At 53.1% G+C, this 14,949-nt stretch overlaps 1 protein-coding gene across 2 annotated transcripts in view; it reads left to right on the forward strand.

Annotated features, from left to right (window-relative positions):
* Positions 1-14,949, forward strand: part of DPP6 (dipeptidyl peptidase like 6) — a 778,185-nt gene that overhangs the window by 624,156 nt on the left and 139,080 nt on the right. For both annotated transcript variants that reach the window (XM_065883771.1, XM_065883772.1), the window contains exon 9: positions 14,451-14,605. In XM_065883771.1, coding sequence (XP_065739843.1) covers positions 14,451-14,605 — 155 coding nt within the window. The remainder of the gene's footprint in view (positions 1-14,450; positions 14,606-14,949) is intronic.

Below are 14,949 nucleotides of genomic sequence, written 5' to 3' on the forward strand. Positions count from 1 at the left end.
GGCTGTTGCTACTTGTGCTGTTGCTCTCGGAAAATACCACATTGGTGACAAATAGAACGATTTCCATTTCACCTTTCTGACCCTGGGTGTCCACGACCCTCCCAGAAGCACACCCTCACCCCACCTTTTAGCACTGGCCACCACAGTAGGGGACAGCAGTGCTCAGGACCTAGAGTGGGGGACAGTGTGCAGTTGTCACTCTGGTGGTGACCAGCATTTAACCAGCGTTGGGGTTTTGCCAGAAAGTGAGCCGTGGACCAAGACAGGTAGCTCGGCCCAGCTCCCGTCCTGGCTCCCGGGAAACCCCATGAATGTGGCCGTCGTGGGTATTTCTGTGGCACCACCACTGGTAGTTCTCACGCTCTCACTTGCGGAGCATTTCCTGTTTGCAGGACGCTTGTGAGGGACGATGCCCTGTCGTTGCTGCTCTGATCTCAGGCTGTCCCGGGGCCTGGACGCGCAGGCTGGGCTAGAGAGCTGGGGAAGTCTGTAGGGTCCACGTCAAAGGCAGGGGAAGCCCTATGGACGGACGTGACCCCACGGGATGGGCCCCCTTCGCTCTGATCACCTCTCTTTAGTCTAGTTCAAGACATCTATTGAGCACTCTCTGTGTGCCGCGCACCGTGTGGGCACCACGTTTGCCCTCTGGCCTGGGGTGTCTCTCACTGGATTTGAGCAGCTCTGGACACAGGAGGTGGGAGGCCTCCCAGGGGCGACCTGATCCCGCTCCGCCAAGGCCTCCCCTCCCCCTCCTCCAGCCCCGCCCAGACTTTAAATTTTGCCTTTCCTTCCTCTGAACACTGTAGAACTAAAATGTAGTCCTAAATTGTTGGGTTGCCGAAGTTACAAAACAGGACTTAGCAGGGGTTTATGGGACTCGTGTCATTGTTCAGTAATTCGGCTTAATATTATACGCGGACGCACGAAGGTGCACACGGGGGGCCAGCCTGGGAGGGCCTGGGTGTGCAAGTAGTACCAGGACACACCTGTTGACCCCCCAGGACTGTCCCCGTGTGAAATCCATGGAGCCCTCCCGCTCAGGCCGTCCATGGCAACCACCTCGGCTGCTTCAAAAGAAGGGGTCGGGGGGGGGAGGGGAGGGGAGGGGTGGGGAAGTGGGGGCTTCCCCCGGACCATCGCCACCACCTCTCCATCCTCTCCCCTCCACGGGCACAGCTGGTTTCGGAGGAAGAGCTCTCCGCTCGGGTACGTGGTCTGGGCTTGGGGCAGAGGTCAGCTCACCTTCCCACCTGGAACTGGGACCTCACGTCTTCAGCCTGAGGCACACTGAGCGACTGCAGGCTGAGGCCAGGTGCAGGACCGGGAAATTCAGGGGGCGGGAACAGGTGGGGACGGCGTGGGCTGTGGGCAGTGGCTTGGCCCTGAGCTCAGAGATTTGCCAGCTTTGCAGCCTCCCATCCACGCTAAAGGCAGCGCGGCACCACCGTGTGACCGTGCCTGGGGTGACCTGGATCCCCCGCCCCTCGTTCACGCCGAATGTCTGAGCTGTGTCTCCCTGGTCAGCACCTATCTGTACAAGTCGAAAGGCAGCCTCTCGTTCTTTGAACAATAGAACCAAGGCTATTTCATAATTTGCTGCAGTTATAGGTGTGGAAACTGTTCCGAGTGCTGTTTATAATTCAGTTAATTAACTTTCTTTTTTAGAAATAAATACAAAAACTTGAGACCTAATTTCCTGATACACATTGTTTTTGATATCCATTATTTTTAAAATACGTTTTCACTGATATTAAGAAATGATTATGCAGACTATCTCAGGCTGATTAAGGTGACTGTTGCTCTATTAGGATTTTCTTTGAAAATATGTAATGTAATGAGCTTTTTATGCAGTGCATCCTAAAAGGAAATATTCTCGTCTTCTAATTTTGAAGCTGAAGTCAATGTATAAAAGAAATGTTACATATAATTTTAAGGCTATAATTTTGCTTTGTGGTGAAAAATTCTAACTTTCAGAAGAGGACAAAGTAGAGTCAGCACTTTTAAGAAATGGTTTCTTCATAAATACAAACGGCGGTAAATCTCAGTTGGTAGTTAAGTCACTATCCAATTAAAATTCCGATTTCAGAATGTCAGTCATTTTTAACTTTCTTGTGAATATTATTAACAGGATGATCAGCTTTGGCAAAATACCAGGAAGAAAAATATGACTGTCTAAGGAAATTAAAAATCACTGTAGGGTTGATAATACATTTTACCTCAACCAATCACTATTATAGATTATTAAGTTACTATCCAAGAGTACTATGGTGGAACGTTCTCTTTTAAATGGAACACATTTCAGGAGCTGAACTTAAAACCGTTTCTGGTCAGTGCCAGGGCACAAATGGCAGACTCTCTCCAGGGCTACCTGACCACCTGGCAGTTGGCCTTGCAGAGAGTAGCAGTGGGGGGATGATTTGCGATCTGCTGACCAAGTTCATGTTCATTTCATGTTCCGTGGCACGCACAGGATCCAAAATCACAGGTGGGCACAGGGGCTGTGGTGGGAGAGCGGTAGGAAAAGCAGAATGGAGATGGGAAGATACCAAATAAATGTCTCTTTCAGTATTTTCCTCAGATATACTCCTTTCACATACTAGCTGTATCGTTTGAGCCAATTATTTAAACTTTTATCCCTTTAAGTTCCTTAAGGGAAAAATAAAGGTAATAATGTTACCTACCTGGAGTGGTTGTTTGGAGGGGTAAATGAAAACTTACTGAAACACGCACACACGCACGTGGACACACACGCGTGAACGTTTTGCCTATAAGTTTTGATGGGAAGAAGGAAAGAATGATTGGCCCAGACCTGGGGTTAGGGGAGGGGTCACAGTGAAGTGCTGTCTGTGTCAGGGCTGCCAGATGAGGTAACCTCCGCTTTCTTCTTCACTTTGCCTGGATCAGCCCTGTCTTCCTAGCGTTACTATCCTCGCCAAGGTCTTATTAATTATAAAAAAGAAAAGTGGGGAGGAGTTCAGTGGGGGTTGGTTTGGGGTATTTTTGTTGCAGGCAATATAACTTTTTCAGGCACTTTACAAAATGCACGATGAAAAAGCAGCAACGCTTCTTGCCCTGAGCAGCTAGTGTATCCCCTGAGGCTGGCTGTTCCCAGCGAGGCAGAGATAACCCGCCAGGGCCCTCCAGGGAGCGTGAGCCATTTGCTTTTTCTCTCCTCCAATTACCAGGACCAGTGGCGAGGGTGATCGATAGTGAGGTTTCCCTGATGGCGAGCTGGTTCTGTCACCAGGTGCCCAGGCACACCAGACACAAGGCCGTACCACAGTGGCCATATCAGTTTGGTCCAGGCTCATCTTTCATTTGAGCTTCTGCTCCCTCAGTTGGGACCCTGACTACCAATCTCCAAAGACCCAGGCTGATGTGCATTCCATGATAATAACAGATGTTGTGCAGGACTTGCTAGTGTATTTATGTATAATAACTAATGTAACTCTTACAACAACGCAGTGAGGTAGATACTGTTATCATCCCCATTTTACAGATGAGAAAACTGAGACACCAAAAGACTGAGTCACTTGCCTAAGGTCACACAGCTTGTGAGTGGCCCTGCCAGAATGTGAAGCTCAAGAGTCTAGCTCCAGGGTCCACCCTCCTGAGCACCGCATGCCGACGTGTGTAGGGCAGGGCGCTGTGCACGTGGCTCCCTCCAGGTCCCTCTCCATGACACCTTCGGGGATGGGCAGAGTCATCCTCCCCTCCGACCGCCACCCAGTGGTCAGCACTGTGTGATACCTGACTTAGCACACGTGCTACTCGTTGAACATTAGAGCAGAACAGAGGAAAACGAGGTCCGCCACCACGGTCGACACCGTCCTCCCCATCCACCTCTGGTCCCTCCAAGGATCACATGCAGCCTCTCCCCCGCCCTCACCCACCCCTCCCCTGCAGCCCCTGGGGAAGTGACTGCCCTGCAGGGATCTGCGTGGTGTCTGCAGAAGCCCAGCCCAGTTCACGCAGGCTCCCTCTTCTCTCCTGCACCCGACCTCCCCACCCAAAGACAGCGCACAACTGACACTGGGCCGACAAGCCTTCATTGCTTGGGGTCTTGCATGATTTTTTAAATGCAGGCAAAGTCATTCTGCAGCAAGAGCCCCTTCTTCCTGTGGCCGCCTGCCCTGAGGATGCGGGAAGTCAGATGCTTATGTGCAGGTCTCGGTTTTCCTGGTCCCTGGTAAGGTTTTTCCCTCTTGTGTGGGATCCTTAAGGCAGAAGCCAATTCCCTGAGTCTCTTCTATACCCCAGAGCATGCATCGCAGCGCTCGAGGGGCTGGAGTTCAGCGTGGTCACTGGGGGCAGGTCCTGGGCACACAGGCGGGAATGTTGACCTTGAACGAGGGCCCGCGACCCCACTCACTGACACCAGCACGCCAGCGGCTTTGGAGCTCTGGAGGCCACCTCCAGGTCCTCTGTGGGCAGGTCGGCGGGCAGATCAGGAGATGCTCAGAGAGGCCGGGGCCGAGGAGCAGGGGGCCGAGCTCGTGTCCTCACCGAGCACCAGGTCTGCTCTGCGCCTCCCGCCACATCCCGAGTGCGCCCGCCACGCCCGGGCCTGCCTTCGGGCTGGTCTAGACTCACAGATTTCCAGTAGACAAAGCCTGCCGCAGCCTTGGCCACCCTCTGCTCGTGGCTGCTGGTTACTTTGCCAGGAGCTCAGGAAACAGGATGGTGTTCTGTCTGGTGGCAGACATTCTAGAACCTGCTCAAAGGAAGTTCCGTCCACATCTAAGTCAGGGTGGGGAAATGGGCCGTGGGGCCCGGTCGGGGCGTCTGCGAATCCGGGCCCGTGCCTGGTTGTCCGTGGGACCAAATAAACTGTACGCCACCGTACAGTTAACTGTCCGTCCAGTATGTGCAGGTGCTCTTGTGATGAACGAAATACAAATTATTCTAAAAGACACATTGACTATTTCAAACTGGATTAAAATGTGGACTCTGCAGTGTTTTCCTGTAAGGAGGTGTGCTCGTATTCAGAAAGGTTGAGAAAAAGTAACGTAAGCCAAACCCCTGATTTCACAGTCAAGGAGGAGAGGCCCAAAGCCGCGGGATCACAGCTGGGGTCCGGGTCTCCCCAAGATGGCAGGTGGCCTCCGGAGTAGCAGGTGGAAACCATTTTCCTAGGCGATGCTATTTTTGTGTGGATTTTTCTCCAAAAGTCACTTTTCTCTCTACTAGGACATTTCTCACTGTTGTGGGGCCCAAAGCTCATGTGACCTGGGGGACCCTCCTCAGGAAAAAACTCTGATAATGAGCACAAGATTGGGCCTGAGAAGGGGCCCTGTGTCTTCAGCTTCTCCAGCCACCGACCTGTGTCCCTGCCGGGTTCACCTTCCTGCAAGTTCTCCAGACTTGGCTTCTTTTCCCCGGAAAGCACACCTTCCAGCTCAGGGCTCCTGATGTTTGCGTGTGTTTGATTATTGCTTGATTATCTTCCTGATCAGGACCTTAGTGCCTCCTTCACACCAGCATGGGAATTTAGAGTAAGGGAGGGGATGCGGGGCGGGAATCTACTTACACGTGAGGCACGCGGCTCAGGAACGTGGGGCCCTCTTGCCCGGCACAGGGGGCGGCACGAGGCCCCAGGAGGCAAGGCTCTGCCCCCAGGGCCGGGCCACGGGACCAGCACAGAGACAGAGACTGGCTGGCTCTTCCCTCCCCGTCCCCGAGCCTCGGGAAATCCAGCTCTTAGCAGCACCTCCTGCCTTTCTCACATTTGTCTGAATCCTGGCCGAGGCCCACACTAGGACCCCCTACTTCAAAAATAAACTTGAATTCAGACTGAGAGCTTCGTTCTAAAGTGCTTCCTCAGGGGAGGGGTACACGTCAGCAAACATGGTTCTCGTTCTCCAAGTCACCGAAAGAACGTCGTAAGAGCCAGTTTCTCTGTGTGTCCAGCACAGAGCGTGTCCTCTGTCTGCTTTATTAGACGTTTGGTTATCCACTGAGTGATGAGTGGCCGGACAGCTGGATGAATGAACATCTCTGACACGTGGTCCCCTGCCCGGGCGTGGAGCAGGTAAATAGAGGGCAGCGGCATAAGTGCTGGAAGCTCCCTCAAGTGCGCACGGTGAAAGTGAAGAGGAGAGAGCAGGGAAAACCCAAAGACAGATGACCACGCAGGAACAGGAGCCCACCACACCAGCCCAGGTTTCCTCCTCCCTCCGCCATCTTTCTTTTCAAAGCTTTTCTTAGCTGAAGTTGTTCTCAGTGGTCTAAATACAAAGGCTTAAACAGTGGCCCCTGTAAGGTGGGCAGAGCTTGGCAGGCAGAGCTCTCCTCTCCCCTCTGCACCAGCTGGGAGGCTGGGCTGGAGCCACCTGAAGGTAACGCTCCCTCAGGTGTCCCATGGCTGATGCTGGCTGCTAGCTGGGCCCCGAGGTGTGCTGGCAGGGACATCTGACACGTGACTGGGCTTTCCCACAGTGTGGTGGGCGGTCTCGACGGGGAGCAGCCCAAGCCGGAGAGAGCCCGGAGCGGGAGCACACGGCCTCTCGTGACCCAGCCTTAGAAGCCACACACGTCACTTCTGCATCCTGTTGGTTCAGCGGCTGCAGAGGACTGCTCCGGGTCCAGGGGAAGGGACCAAGGCCTCACCTCTTATTAATGGGAGAGCGTCAAGTCCCAGAAATGTTGCCAGAGCGGATTTTGGAAACTACTGTCTGCCACGCTAAGCAAGGTGTGGAGCTCAGTAGAGGAATTTATACTAAGGTGTAAACGACTCCCCAGGGAGACAGCACTGATGACCCAAAGATGACGTCAGGAGGGTGCTGTGCGTCCAGCCTTGGAAGATGCTCCTGATGTTGGTCTACTCCAAGTGGCTGTGCACCCTAAGACCTCCCCCAGATGAGTCCACCCAGTAGTTAAATTCACGGACCAGGTGTGGCACAGGAGCCTGCAGGGCCTCGGGAAAAACAATAAAAGGTAATCGGTCAAGCTTACGAGACTGGGGGTTTGGAAGCCATAGACACACAGGCCTCCTGTGAACCTCTTGCTTTACGCGATGGTCTAGCCACTTCTGCAGCAATTATAAATTCAGGGACATCTTGTTTTCTGCTTTTGGAGGCAGTCTATGAATTTACGTGGTATCTCTAAGATAACACAGTCTGCTTCCTGACTACTGCATTCTCGACAGAAAATCCGGGCAGCAGGGAATTCATGGTGTGGCTGGCCCGCCCCAGTAGTAAGCTGGAGCATCAGATACGGGAAATAACTGAAGTGTAGAAATGGCGGACAGCTGAATTGGAGGCAGGGGATGAGCCCTCTCAGTGTTGCTGCCCCGCAGTGGGGCTGTCTGTGACCTCTGGCCGTTCAGAAACGCAGAGTGCAGAAGTGTCTCTGCACCCCCTCCCCCCTCCCCCCTCCCGAGCTACACAGCTCATAGAAATGTGTGTGTGGGGTCAGATTTAGCCTTCTGCTCCTGATAAAAATGGGTCTTGGCCTTCCCGCCTGCCCCAGGAAGACGAGGCTGCAGGAGCCGGTCCTGCAGGAGCACGTGCATTGCAAGAGCCCTGAGAGAACATGGTAGCAGGTTCCCCAAAGGACTCTGAAGCCTCTCATTTCCCTTCTGTCTCATGTTTGCGGCCCCTAGTCTGCCTTGGGGTCTTTTCAGCCAGACCCAGTCCCGTGCGGCCTGTCGGCCTGGGGAAGCCTGGGCTGCATCAGTCGGGGAGACGCAAGCCTGCCTCTGTCCCCGGCCTCCCGTGACCCACTGTCTCTCCCCGCTGCCTCTCCCCACGCCCTTCCAGGTCTGCACGACCCTCCATCACCCCTGTGGACCCCCGTTTTCCGACATCTGGTGCAGAGGTCGCCCCCTGGGGGATTGCAGGTCCGGCCTCAGCTTGCGAATGGAAGTAGAAGTCACTCTTCCTTGTTAAAGTGCTGTCGGAAGACAGATGAGCGAGTGTCCTTTCCTGGGTGCGGGTTGTTTGCAGACCCCCTAGATGGCTGGCACTCTGTCTTCTACTTGCGAGTGATATTGACCTACAGCTCTAACTCCGTGGATTTGTCTGATGTTGAGGACCTCAGGAACTTTGTGACCTACTCTGGACCCCCTAGGTCCATACTGTGGCGTTTGCCACCTGCTTGGTCTACAAAGTCTCACCTCGTGTCTGCTCTCCAGCCAGCAGGGCAGGGAAAAGGCAGTAGTGGACCCCCCTTTCCGTTAAAGGAGGACCTGGAGTTACTCAGACCTTCTGACGTAGCCCATGGGCAAGAGTTCCCCCCTTCACAACTGACTTCACACCTCCCCCTGCTACACACAGGAGGCGGGGAAGGGTCTTTATTCTGGAAGACCATGTGCCCAGCTGTGATTCATTGCTTCCTTTCCTAAAAGAAAGGATGGGTTATTGGGGAACAGGTCACATGCCACCTCCCCAAGGGCTTTCTCTGATTTCCCCCCAAAAGAAAGACCTGTGTTCCCAACCCCTACCGTCCTGAGGTTTCTGCTCACCTGGGTGAGGGGTGGGAGTGGTGGTCATATTTTGTTTACTACATTTCAGACTACAGAATTTCATCTCTCCAGTGCTCTGGCATAGGGTTTAGGATGTGTTGAGCCGTCAGTCTTCAACTCCATCAAGTTAATTTCTCTCAACCTCCAGTTTCTCAGCTGTGAAAAGGGGCTTAATCCAGGGTTCTTGTGAGTATCCAAGGTTAGCAAAGGCAAGTGAAGTATCTGGCGAGGGTGAAGGCTGTAGAATAAAACATGACGTCCCTCAGGCGCACATGCACTCGTTAGTCATCAGGCTCAGGAAAGGACGGTGGAGGTTTCCCTGCCAGGCGTGAGCAGACACAGTGGGACGTGGTGGGGCCTCGGGGGGGCACAGCGCAGGAGAGGGGTCCGGTCAGGAGAGCGGCCGTCTGAGGAGCGAGGAGGCCTTGGGCTGTGGCTCTGACCCCGAGCCTGGCTCTGAGACTCCTGCTGCTGTTGTGTCCCCGTGGTGATTGCTGGTGACTCTCCTGGTTGAAGACTGTGCGGGGAGCGCTCGGCAGTGACGCGCCGGGTCCGGGCCAGGAGGGTGGGCGGAACCTTGGCGTGTAATTGCAGGCGCTTAGATCTCAAGAGGAGCGGCTGATCTAGCGCCAGGAGGGCTGTCAGGAGCAGATGAGTTGTTTCATGCAAAGTGCTTGCAGCAGGGTCCGGCGCGTGTTAAATATGTGTTCAACCAAAAAGTGTCCTTGAATCTGACTGGGGTTCAGGAAGGGTCCCAGTCACAGCAGGTCCCCAGCATGTTGGGTGGAAGCTGAGACAAGCCAACTCGATCCGCCCATTGGAGGCTGGGACGGTCCGTGCCAGGACCTGCAGGATGCAGCCCAGCACGCTCAGCATCAGATGCGTGTGTGTGCGTGCGTGCGTGAGTGCGTGTGTGCGTGTGCGCCGGGGGCGGAGGAGGCCAGGTCCAGGCCAGCTTGTTGTTAGGGCTTAGGCCAGTGGGCACCTCCCATCCTTGTCAGGTCTGGCTTAGAAATTCACCTTGCTGAGTTTCAGGGCAGAATTCAGCTGACTCTGTCTTACCAGCGTTCTCCCAGCAAGGAGCTGGTTCTATGGCAGCCAATACAGTCATGACCTTGTGCGGACTCCTGGGGCTACCATAACAAAAGACCACAAACTGGATGGCTTTAAACGGTAGAGATGTGTTCCAATTCTAGAAGCTGAAAGTCTGAAATCAGGGTGTCGCTTCCAGCTTCTGGTGGTGGCACGCTTGCTGTTCCTTGGCTTTTAGACCCATCACCCCACTCTCTGCCTTTGCCGTCACCTGGCATTGTCCCCTGTCTGTCTCTGTGTCTCTTTACTTTTCCTCATGAGGTCACCAGTCATATTGGATTAGGGGCCCCTGCCCGCCTCCAATACGACCTCATCTTAATGTACATCTTAATTACATCTGCAGTGACCCCATTTCCAAATAAGGTCACATGGATGGGTACCAGAGATTAGGATAGCATATCTTTTAGGGGGACACAGTTCAACCTACAACGAACTTTTAAGCAGAACCTACTCTTCTTCTGTTCAAGTAGGTATATATACTCCCCCCCCAAATAATTTGGAAGCCTGTTTACTATATGCTAATAAGACCTTCAACTGAAAAAAACACACAGCCTAAAAGATGCAAGTTGTGTCTTAATCAGGGGCCTTACTGAGGACTATAGCCTGGGAGAGAGCCTCTCAGCTCTGAGGGACTGTTCCAAAGAGGAAAGGGAGGAACCGGGATATACAGGAGTTTTTGCTGAAAAAAATCATGTGATCAAATATCAAAAAAGTACTGCTAATCACAAAAACCAGACATCTCAAGTTCATGATGGTAGGGCTTTTCTATGTATGGGAAGATGCAGGAGTCTGGTCTCACTGAAATTATTCCTAGATATGCGTCATCACGATCTAGGGCCCGTATCTTGTTTTTCTCCATCCTGAATTCCCCTCAGGGCGCACCGTGGGCTGCAGCGGCTGGTGGCTTTAAGGCAGCGACATCCTTTGTTTACTGAAATGGCAGGTGACATTTTTCTGTCAGCAGACCATAGGCATGCATTTCCAGAATGCAGTGCCTGTTTGATCAGATGTGACATATTAACCGGCAAGTACACGAAAGTCACCCGCAGAGCTTTTGCTTAAAAGGGGCTTGTGCCCTTCCCCCACCCCAGTATATACTGACGGTGCTGCCTGGAGTGGGCCCGAGCGTCTGTAACAGAAAGCACCCACCGTTCCCGCGTTTCCCTGAGAACCTCCCTAAGTGATTCTGGGCAACTGTGGTGGACCGACCTTGGGGGCCCCCTCTTATTCTGCATCTGGAAGACTCGAGAATTCCTCCTCTTGCCTGGACTGGCCTTCATCACCTTGAACCCGAAGGGGATTTTGTCCTTCTGGATATGGATATGCCCTTAACGTGTGTGGCGTGAATGACAATTCACGTAGTGGACTTGGCTTCTTTGAGACACGATGCCAAGAAATGAGGGAAAGGGGCCCAGGTCCTGCCGTGAGCTTAAGCTGCATGGATAAAAATTTCTGCCTCTTCAAGTGAATGTCCCCAAATGTATCTTTCTTACTTGATTCTGAGAAGGTCCCTGGACGGGACAGGGAAGGTGGAAGGAAAGCTGTATCCTCCCGTTCTCACAAGTTATTTGTACTTGCTCAGAAAGGCAAGTTTCTCCTGTTGTTCCAAGCCAAGCGTTCATGCAGTTAATTTAGTTGATGAAATAGGTTTTTTTTCCCTGCAAAACTCTATCCATAAACTACCTTTGATTCATGGCATTTAAGCCAACTGCCTCATGAAGCTAGAAGCTTGAAGAGAACATGTGGAGAATAGGGACGTTCTCAGTTAACACAAAAGTGTCACGATTTCATTTGCCTGGTCCTTTTCCCCAGAGTTTCTTATCCTTACTTTATCTCTTTAATGAGCAGCTAACTCACAGGAAAATAGAAACACCAAGGAACAATGTGTTACAGGGCATTTGGGGAAAATAAGCGGAAGCCACCCATTGTGTATGGCCCGGCCTTTGGCATGGAGGAATTTCTTTTTTATTTGTGATCATCTTGCTGTGGGATGGAATTGAAAGGAACCTTTGCCAACACACACACCAGATATTTGTCATCCCTGAACTGTGTGGTTTCCAGATTCCCTTCTGACCAGCACATTTATTGTCTGAAGCCTGTGGTCCTTTTCTGCATCTGTGTTCTCTGAGCAGTGCATTGAGCTCAATGGAAATACTCTGGCATCTGCTGACAGAAGGGACAGAAATAGTACTTGTCAGCCCAGCATCAGGCCTCCCTTCTCCCCTGATTTTGTCTCTCTCACCCCTGCCTGTGTGACCCCCTGCCCTGCACTGACCAGACCAAAGCAGGAGCGTTTCCTTTTGGTCTGAGGGCAAGTTCTAGAAATGAAGTGGGCCCATGACAGGTGGATGAGGAGCTAGCAGTGCCCTCCTGCACCCCTGGGCCCGTCTGGGGATGAAGGTAGCAGGACCCCCCCAGGCTGCTGATTTGCTGTTCCTCCCATTTCAGGAGGTCGCTCAGGGTCAAAAGGAAGCCCCAGAAGAGCTGTGTCAGCAGGGACTGTGTTGTCTGCTTGCTCTTGTGCGGTGCTGCCTCTTCTACAAGCCTTTGTCGCACCCACCGCTTTTCTGTGGGGATGTTCTGGCCATGAATGAATGCGCCGTGAGAGCCGTGGCCAGGCTCGCGCAGCTGGTTTCAGGCGGACGCCACCTCCTTGGCCCTCTGACCCTTGTGTCCCGCTCACTCCCGGTGATTCCCCTCGTGCCCTGATGTCCCCTCGTGCCCTGATGTCCCTGTAGCACAGACGCCACTGAGCAGAATGCCCCAGAAGTTGCATGGCCAATGGTGCCTGTTTGTTCCAGCAGACCATCTCCTGGAGTCTGTTGTTCACTGTCCCACACGCGCCGGCCAGACAAGTCAGGTGGTGCTGGATAAAGTCATTTCTGAATCACTGCCTTCCACACCCGCACCTGAAAGTCACTTTGCTGGCCGCCAAAGATACTGGAAAATTACAAGCAATGGAGAGTTGGCTGACTTCCTTTCCCCGCTCCCCCGCCCAGCAGACCTTTGGGTTTTTATCGGCTCTGCAGAAGCTTCTGAGTCATTTCTTAGATGCCGCAAGGTCACAAAACGCTGTCAGGGAGGACATGTTAGAGGCAGCAGCTGTGCCCCTTGTTTGACAGCTGGGGGCTTGTTCGGGGCCTCCGCGGTCAATGGCAGGACAGGGGCAGAACCCAGGACTTGGGGCCCCTTCACCATCCTTCACTGATCAGCTGTGCTGCTGGCCTGGGATGCGTCTGGGTGATGGGAGGTCAGATATGCCAGGGGCTTCGTGGTGGATGAGACTCTGCTGTCTGGTGCTGGCCCCGGGTCACACTGGATCAGGGTCCCTGCAGGCTGCCGGCAGGCCTGGAGGAAAGCCCGTGGAGGGCCAGGGAGACTTATTTAGGGGGAGGCCAGCACTTTCTGAAGGGACTGACTCCTAGCATTGTTGCTGCGGGTCCCACGCAACATGGGGGCTTGTCCCACTAAGAAACCAGGCCAGTGGAGCCAGTGATGGAGGGACAGACTGCCTGTTTGGCCGGTCTCCTGGGAGAAGGAGTTGCAGTGCCCCACTTTCATTCCTGAACTTGGCTGTGGAATGCTTTTGTAGCCACTGCAGCAGGGCCCTGACTGATGTGGCCCTGCCCCCCGGCCCCCCTGCCCCCGGCCGTCTCTGTCCTGCTGCTGACAGATCCCTGTGCCCCCCTGGCCAGGCCATCAGGCTGGCCCAGCTCCTGGCCTTGCTGCCTTGCTTCTCTCATCTCTGTGACCCTTCCCTCCAGTGGCCATCACCCCTTGGCTCTGCTCCAGTTCACATCATTCCCTGTGTGGTTGATGCACTTACCGTTTTCTCAGGCGCCTCAGTTACCTTTCTGTCCCCACAGGCTCACCTGTAGGTGTAGGTGGTCTACACCTAATAACGACCGTTGAATAGGACTCACAGTATGTGATTATAGAGCTGTATCGATCTTTATTTTAAAAACAAACCTAGGGGGATTTGGTTTATAAAAATACATAGCATGTACAAGGAGGAATCCGCGAACATTAGAGCTGTTTTGCACCGAGATGCTTCTCTGACCCTAGCACTCTGATGAGTTGTACCTGGGAAGTGTCTTCTCTTGGCTTGTTCAAAAGACACAGTAGAATTGTTCTTTCCAGAATAGATAACAGATCCTACAGCACTCACCCCTAGTCAAAACTCTAATTAGCCAAGACTCTTTGGGGCGGGCAGGAGTGACGGGTGTGCCTGGTGGAAGCCTGAGAGGATTGCTGTTTCCTCTTTGGTCCCGTAGAAGAGAAGGCCATTCTGTGCTTCTGCCATGTGGAGTGAAACCACCTCCATGCTTCAGAGTGAGGAGCCTGCTGGCCTTTGAACGCCTTCCCCTCCTGCACGGCTGTGCGTGAGGGGGTCCGTGTGCCGGCACAACCCCTCGGCATCTCCTGCAAGTCGATTTTCTGGGATTCAACCTGCAACACAGTTTACTTCCTCACTTGCTTCTGCCTCAGTGTGCCCTGCTTCAGAGTGAATGTATCTCCTCTAATTCTGTTTTTCTGATCATCTTAAAATAATAACCCACAACAGAACAATAATAAGTCAATCAGAAAGGACTTGCTGGGCTCATCATACTCAAATTTGTGCCCCCAAAATGGTTTTTAGACAGTAGCCTCTGTTCGGTTGGGCCTTGATTGATTGGGTTTGATTGATTGGCTTTGCTGTGCTAGGGTTTGGTGGTCAGACCAGGCACCTCTGAGATGAAGGTGTATCCCGGGCACAGGAAAGCCTCCTCAGAGGCTGTAAATGACCCCAAGGGGGCGCGTGATTTTCTGTCCAGCTCCCGTGGTTCCCCGGGCAGCGCTGGCCGATACTCCATCCATGCCATCCACAGTCCTCTGCTTTGTTTGTTTCCCTTAGAGGAGATTTTGAAGACCCACATCGCCCACTGGTGGTCTCCAGATGGTACACGGCTCGCCTACGCCACCATCAACGACTCCCGGGTGCCGGTCATGGAGCTGCCCACCTACACCGGCTCCACCTACCCGACCGTGAAGTCCTACCACTACCCCAAGGTAGGCGGGAAGCAGCAGCAGGACAGCTCTGCATTATTCATCAGCTCCCCCGCCCAGCCGACTCGCAGCGTGGAGCTGTGATAATCAGATGTGTCATGAGCAGTGCAGTAAAGAGAGGCGAGATTAATTATTTCCCATTACATTGCATTAAATTCCCATTTTTGCTCAGTTGAATTTGTCGGCAGGTTTACTTTCTTTTAAATAATGCAACTACCGTTAATCATTTGTCTAAGCTTCATTGCAACCAAAACACATTACCTCCCTTGTGAGTCCGTGGTGACAAAAACTCACACTGCCCACTCGGGGGCACCCTGTCCTCTAGTTCCTTTTTTAAATTCTGGGAG

Source organism: Phocoena phocoena, chromosome 9, assembly GCF_963924675.1.
Source record: "Phocoena phocoena chromosome 9, mPhoPho1.1, whole genome shotgun sequence".
NCBI classification, from domain to species: domain Eukaryota; kingdom Metazoa; phylum Chordata; class Mammalia; order Artiodactyla; family Phocoenidae; genus Phocoena; species Phocoena phocoena.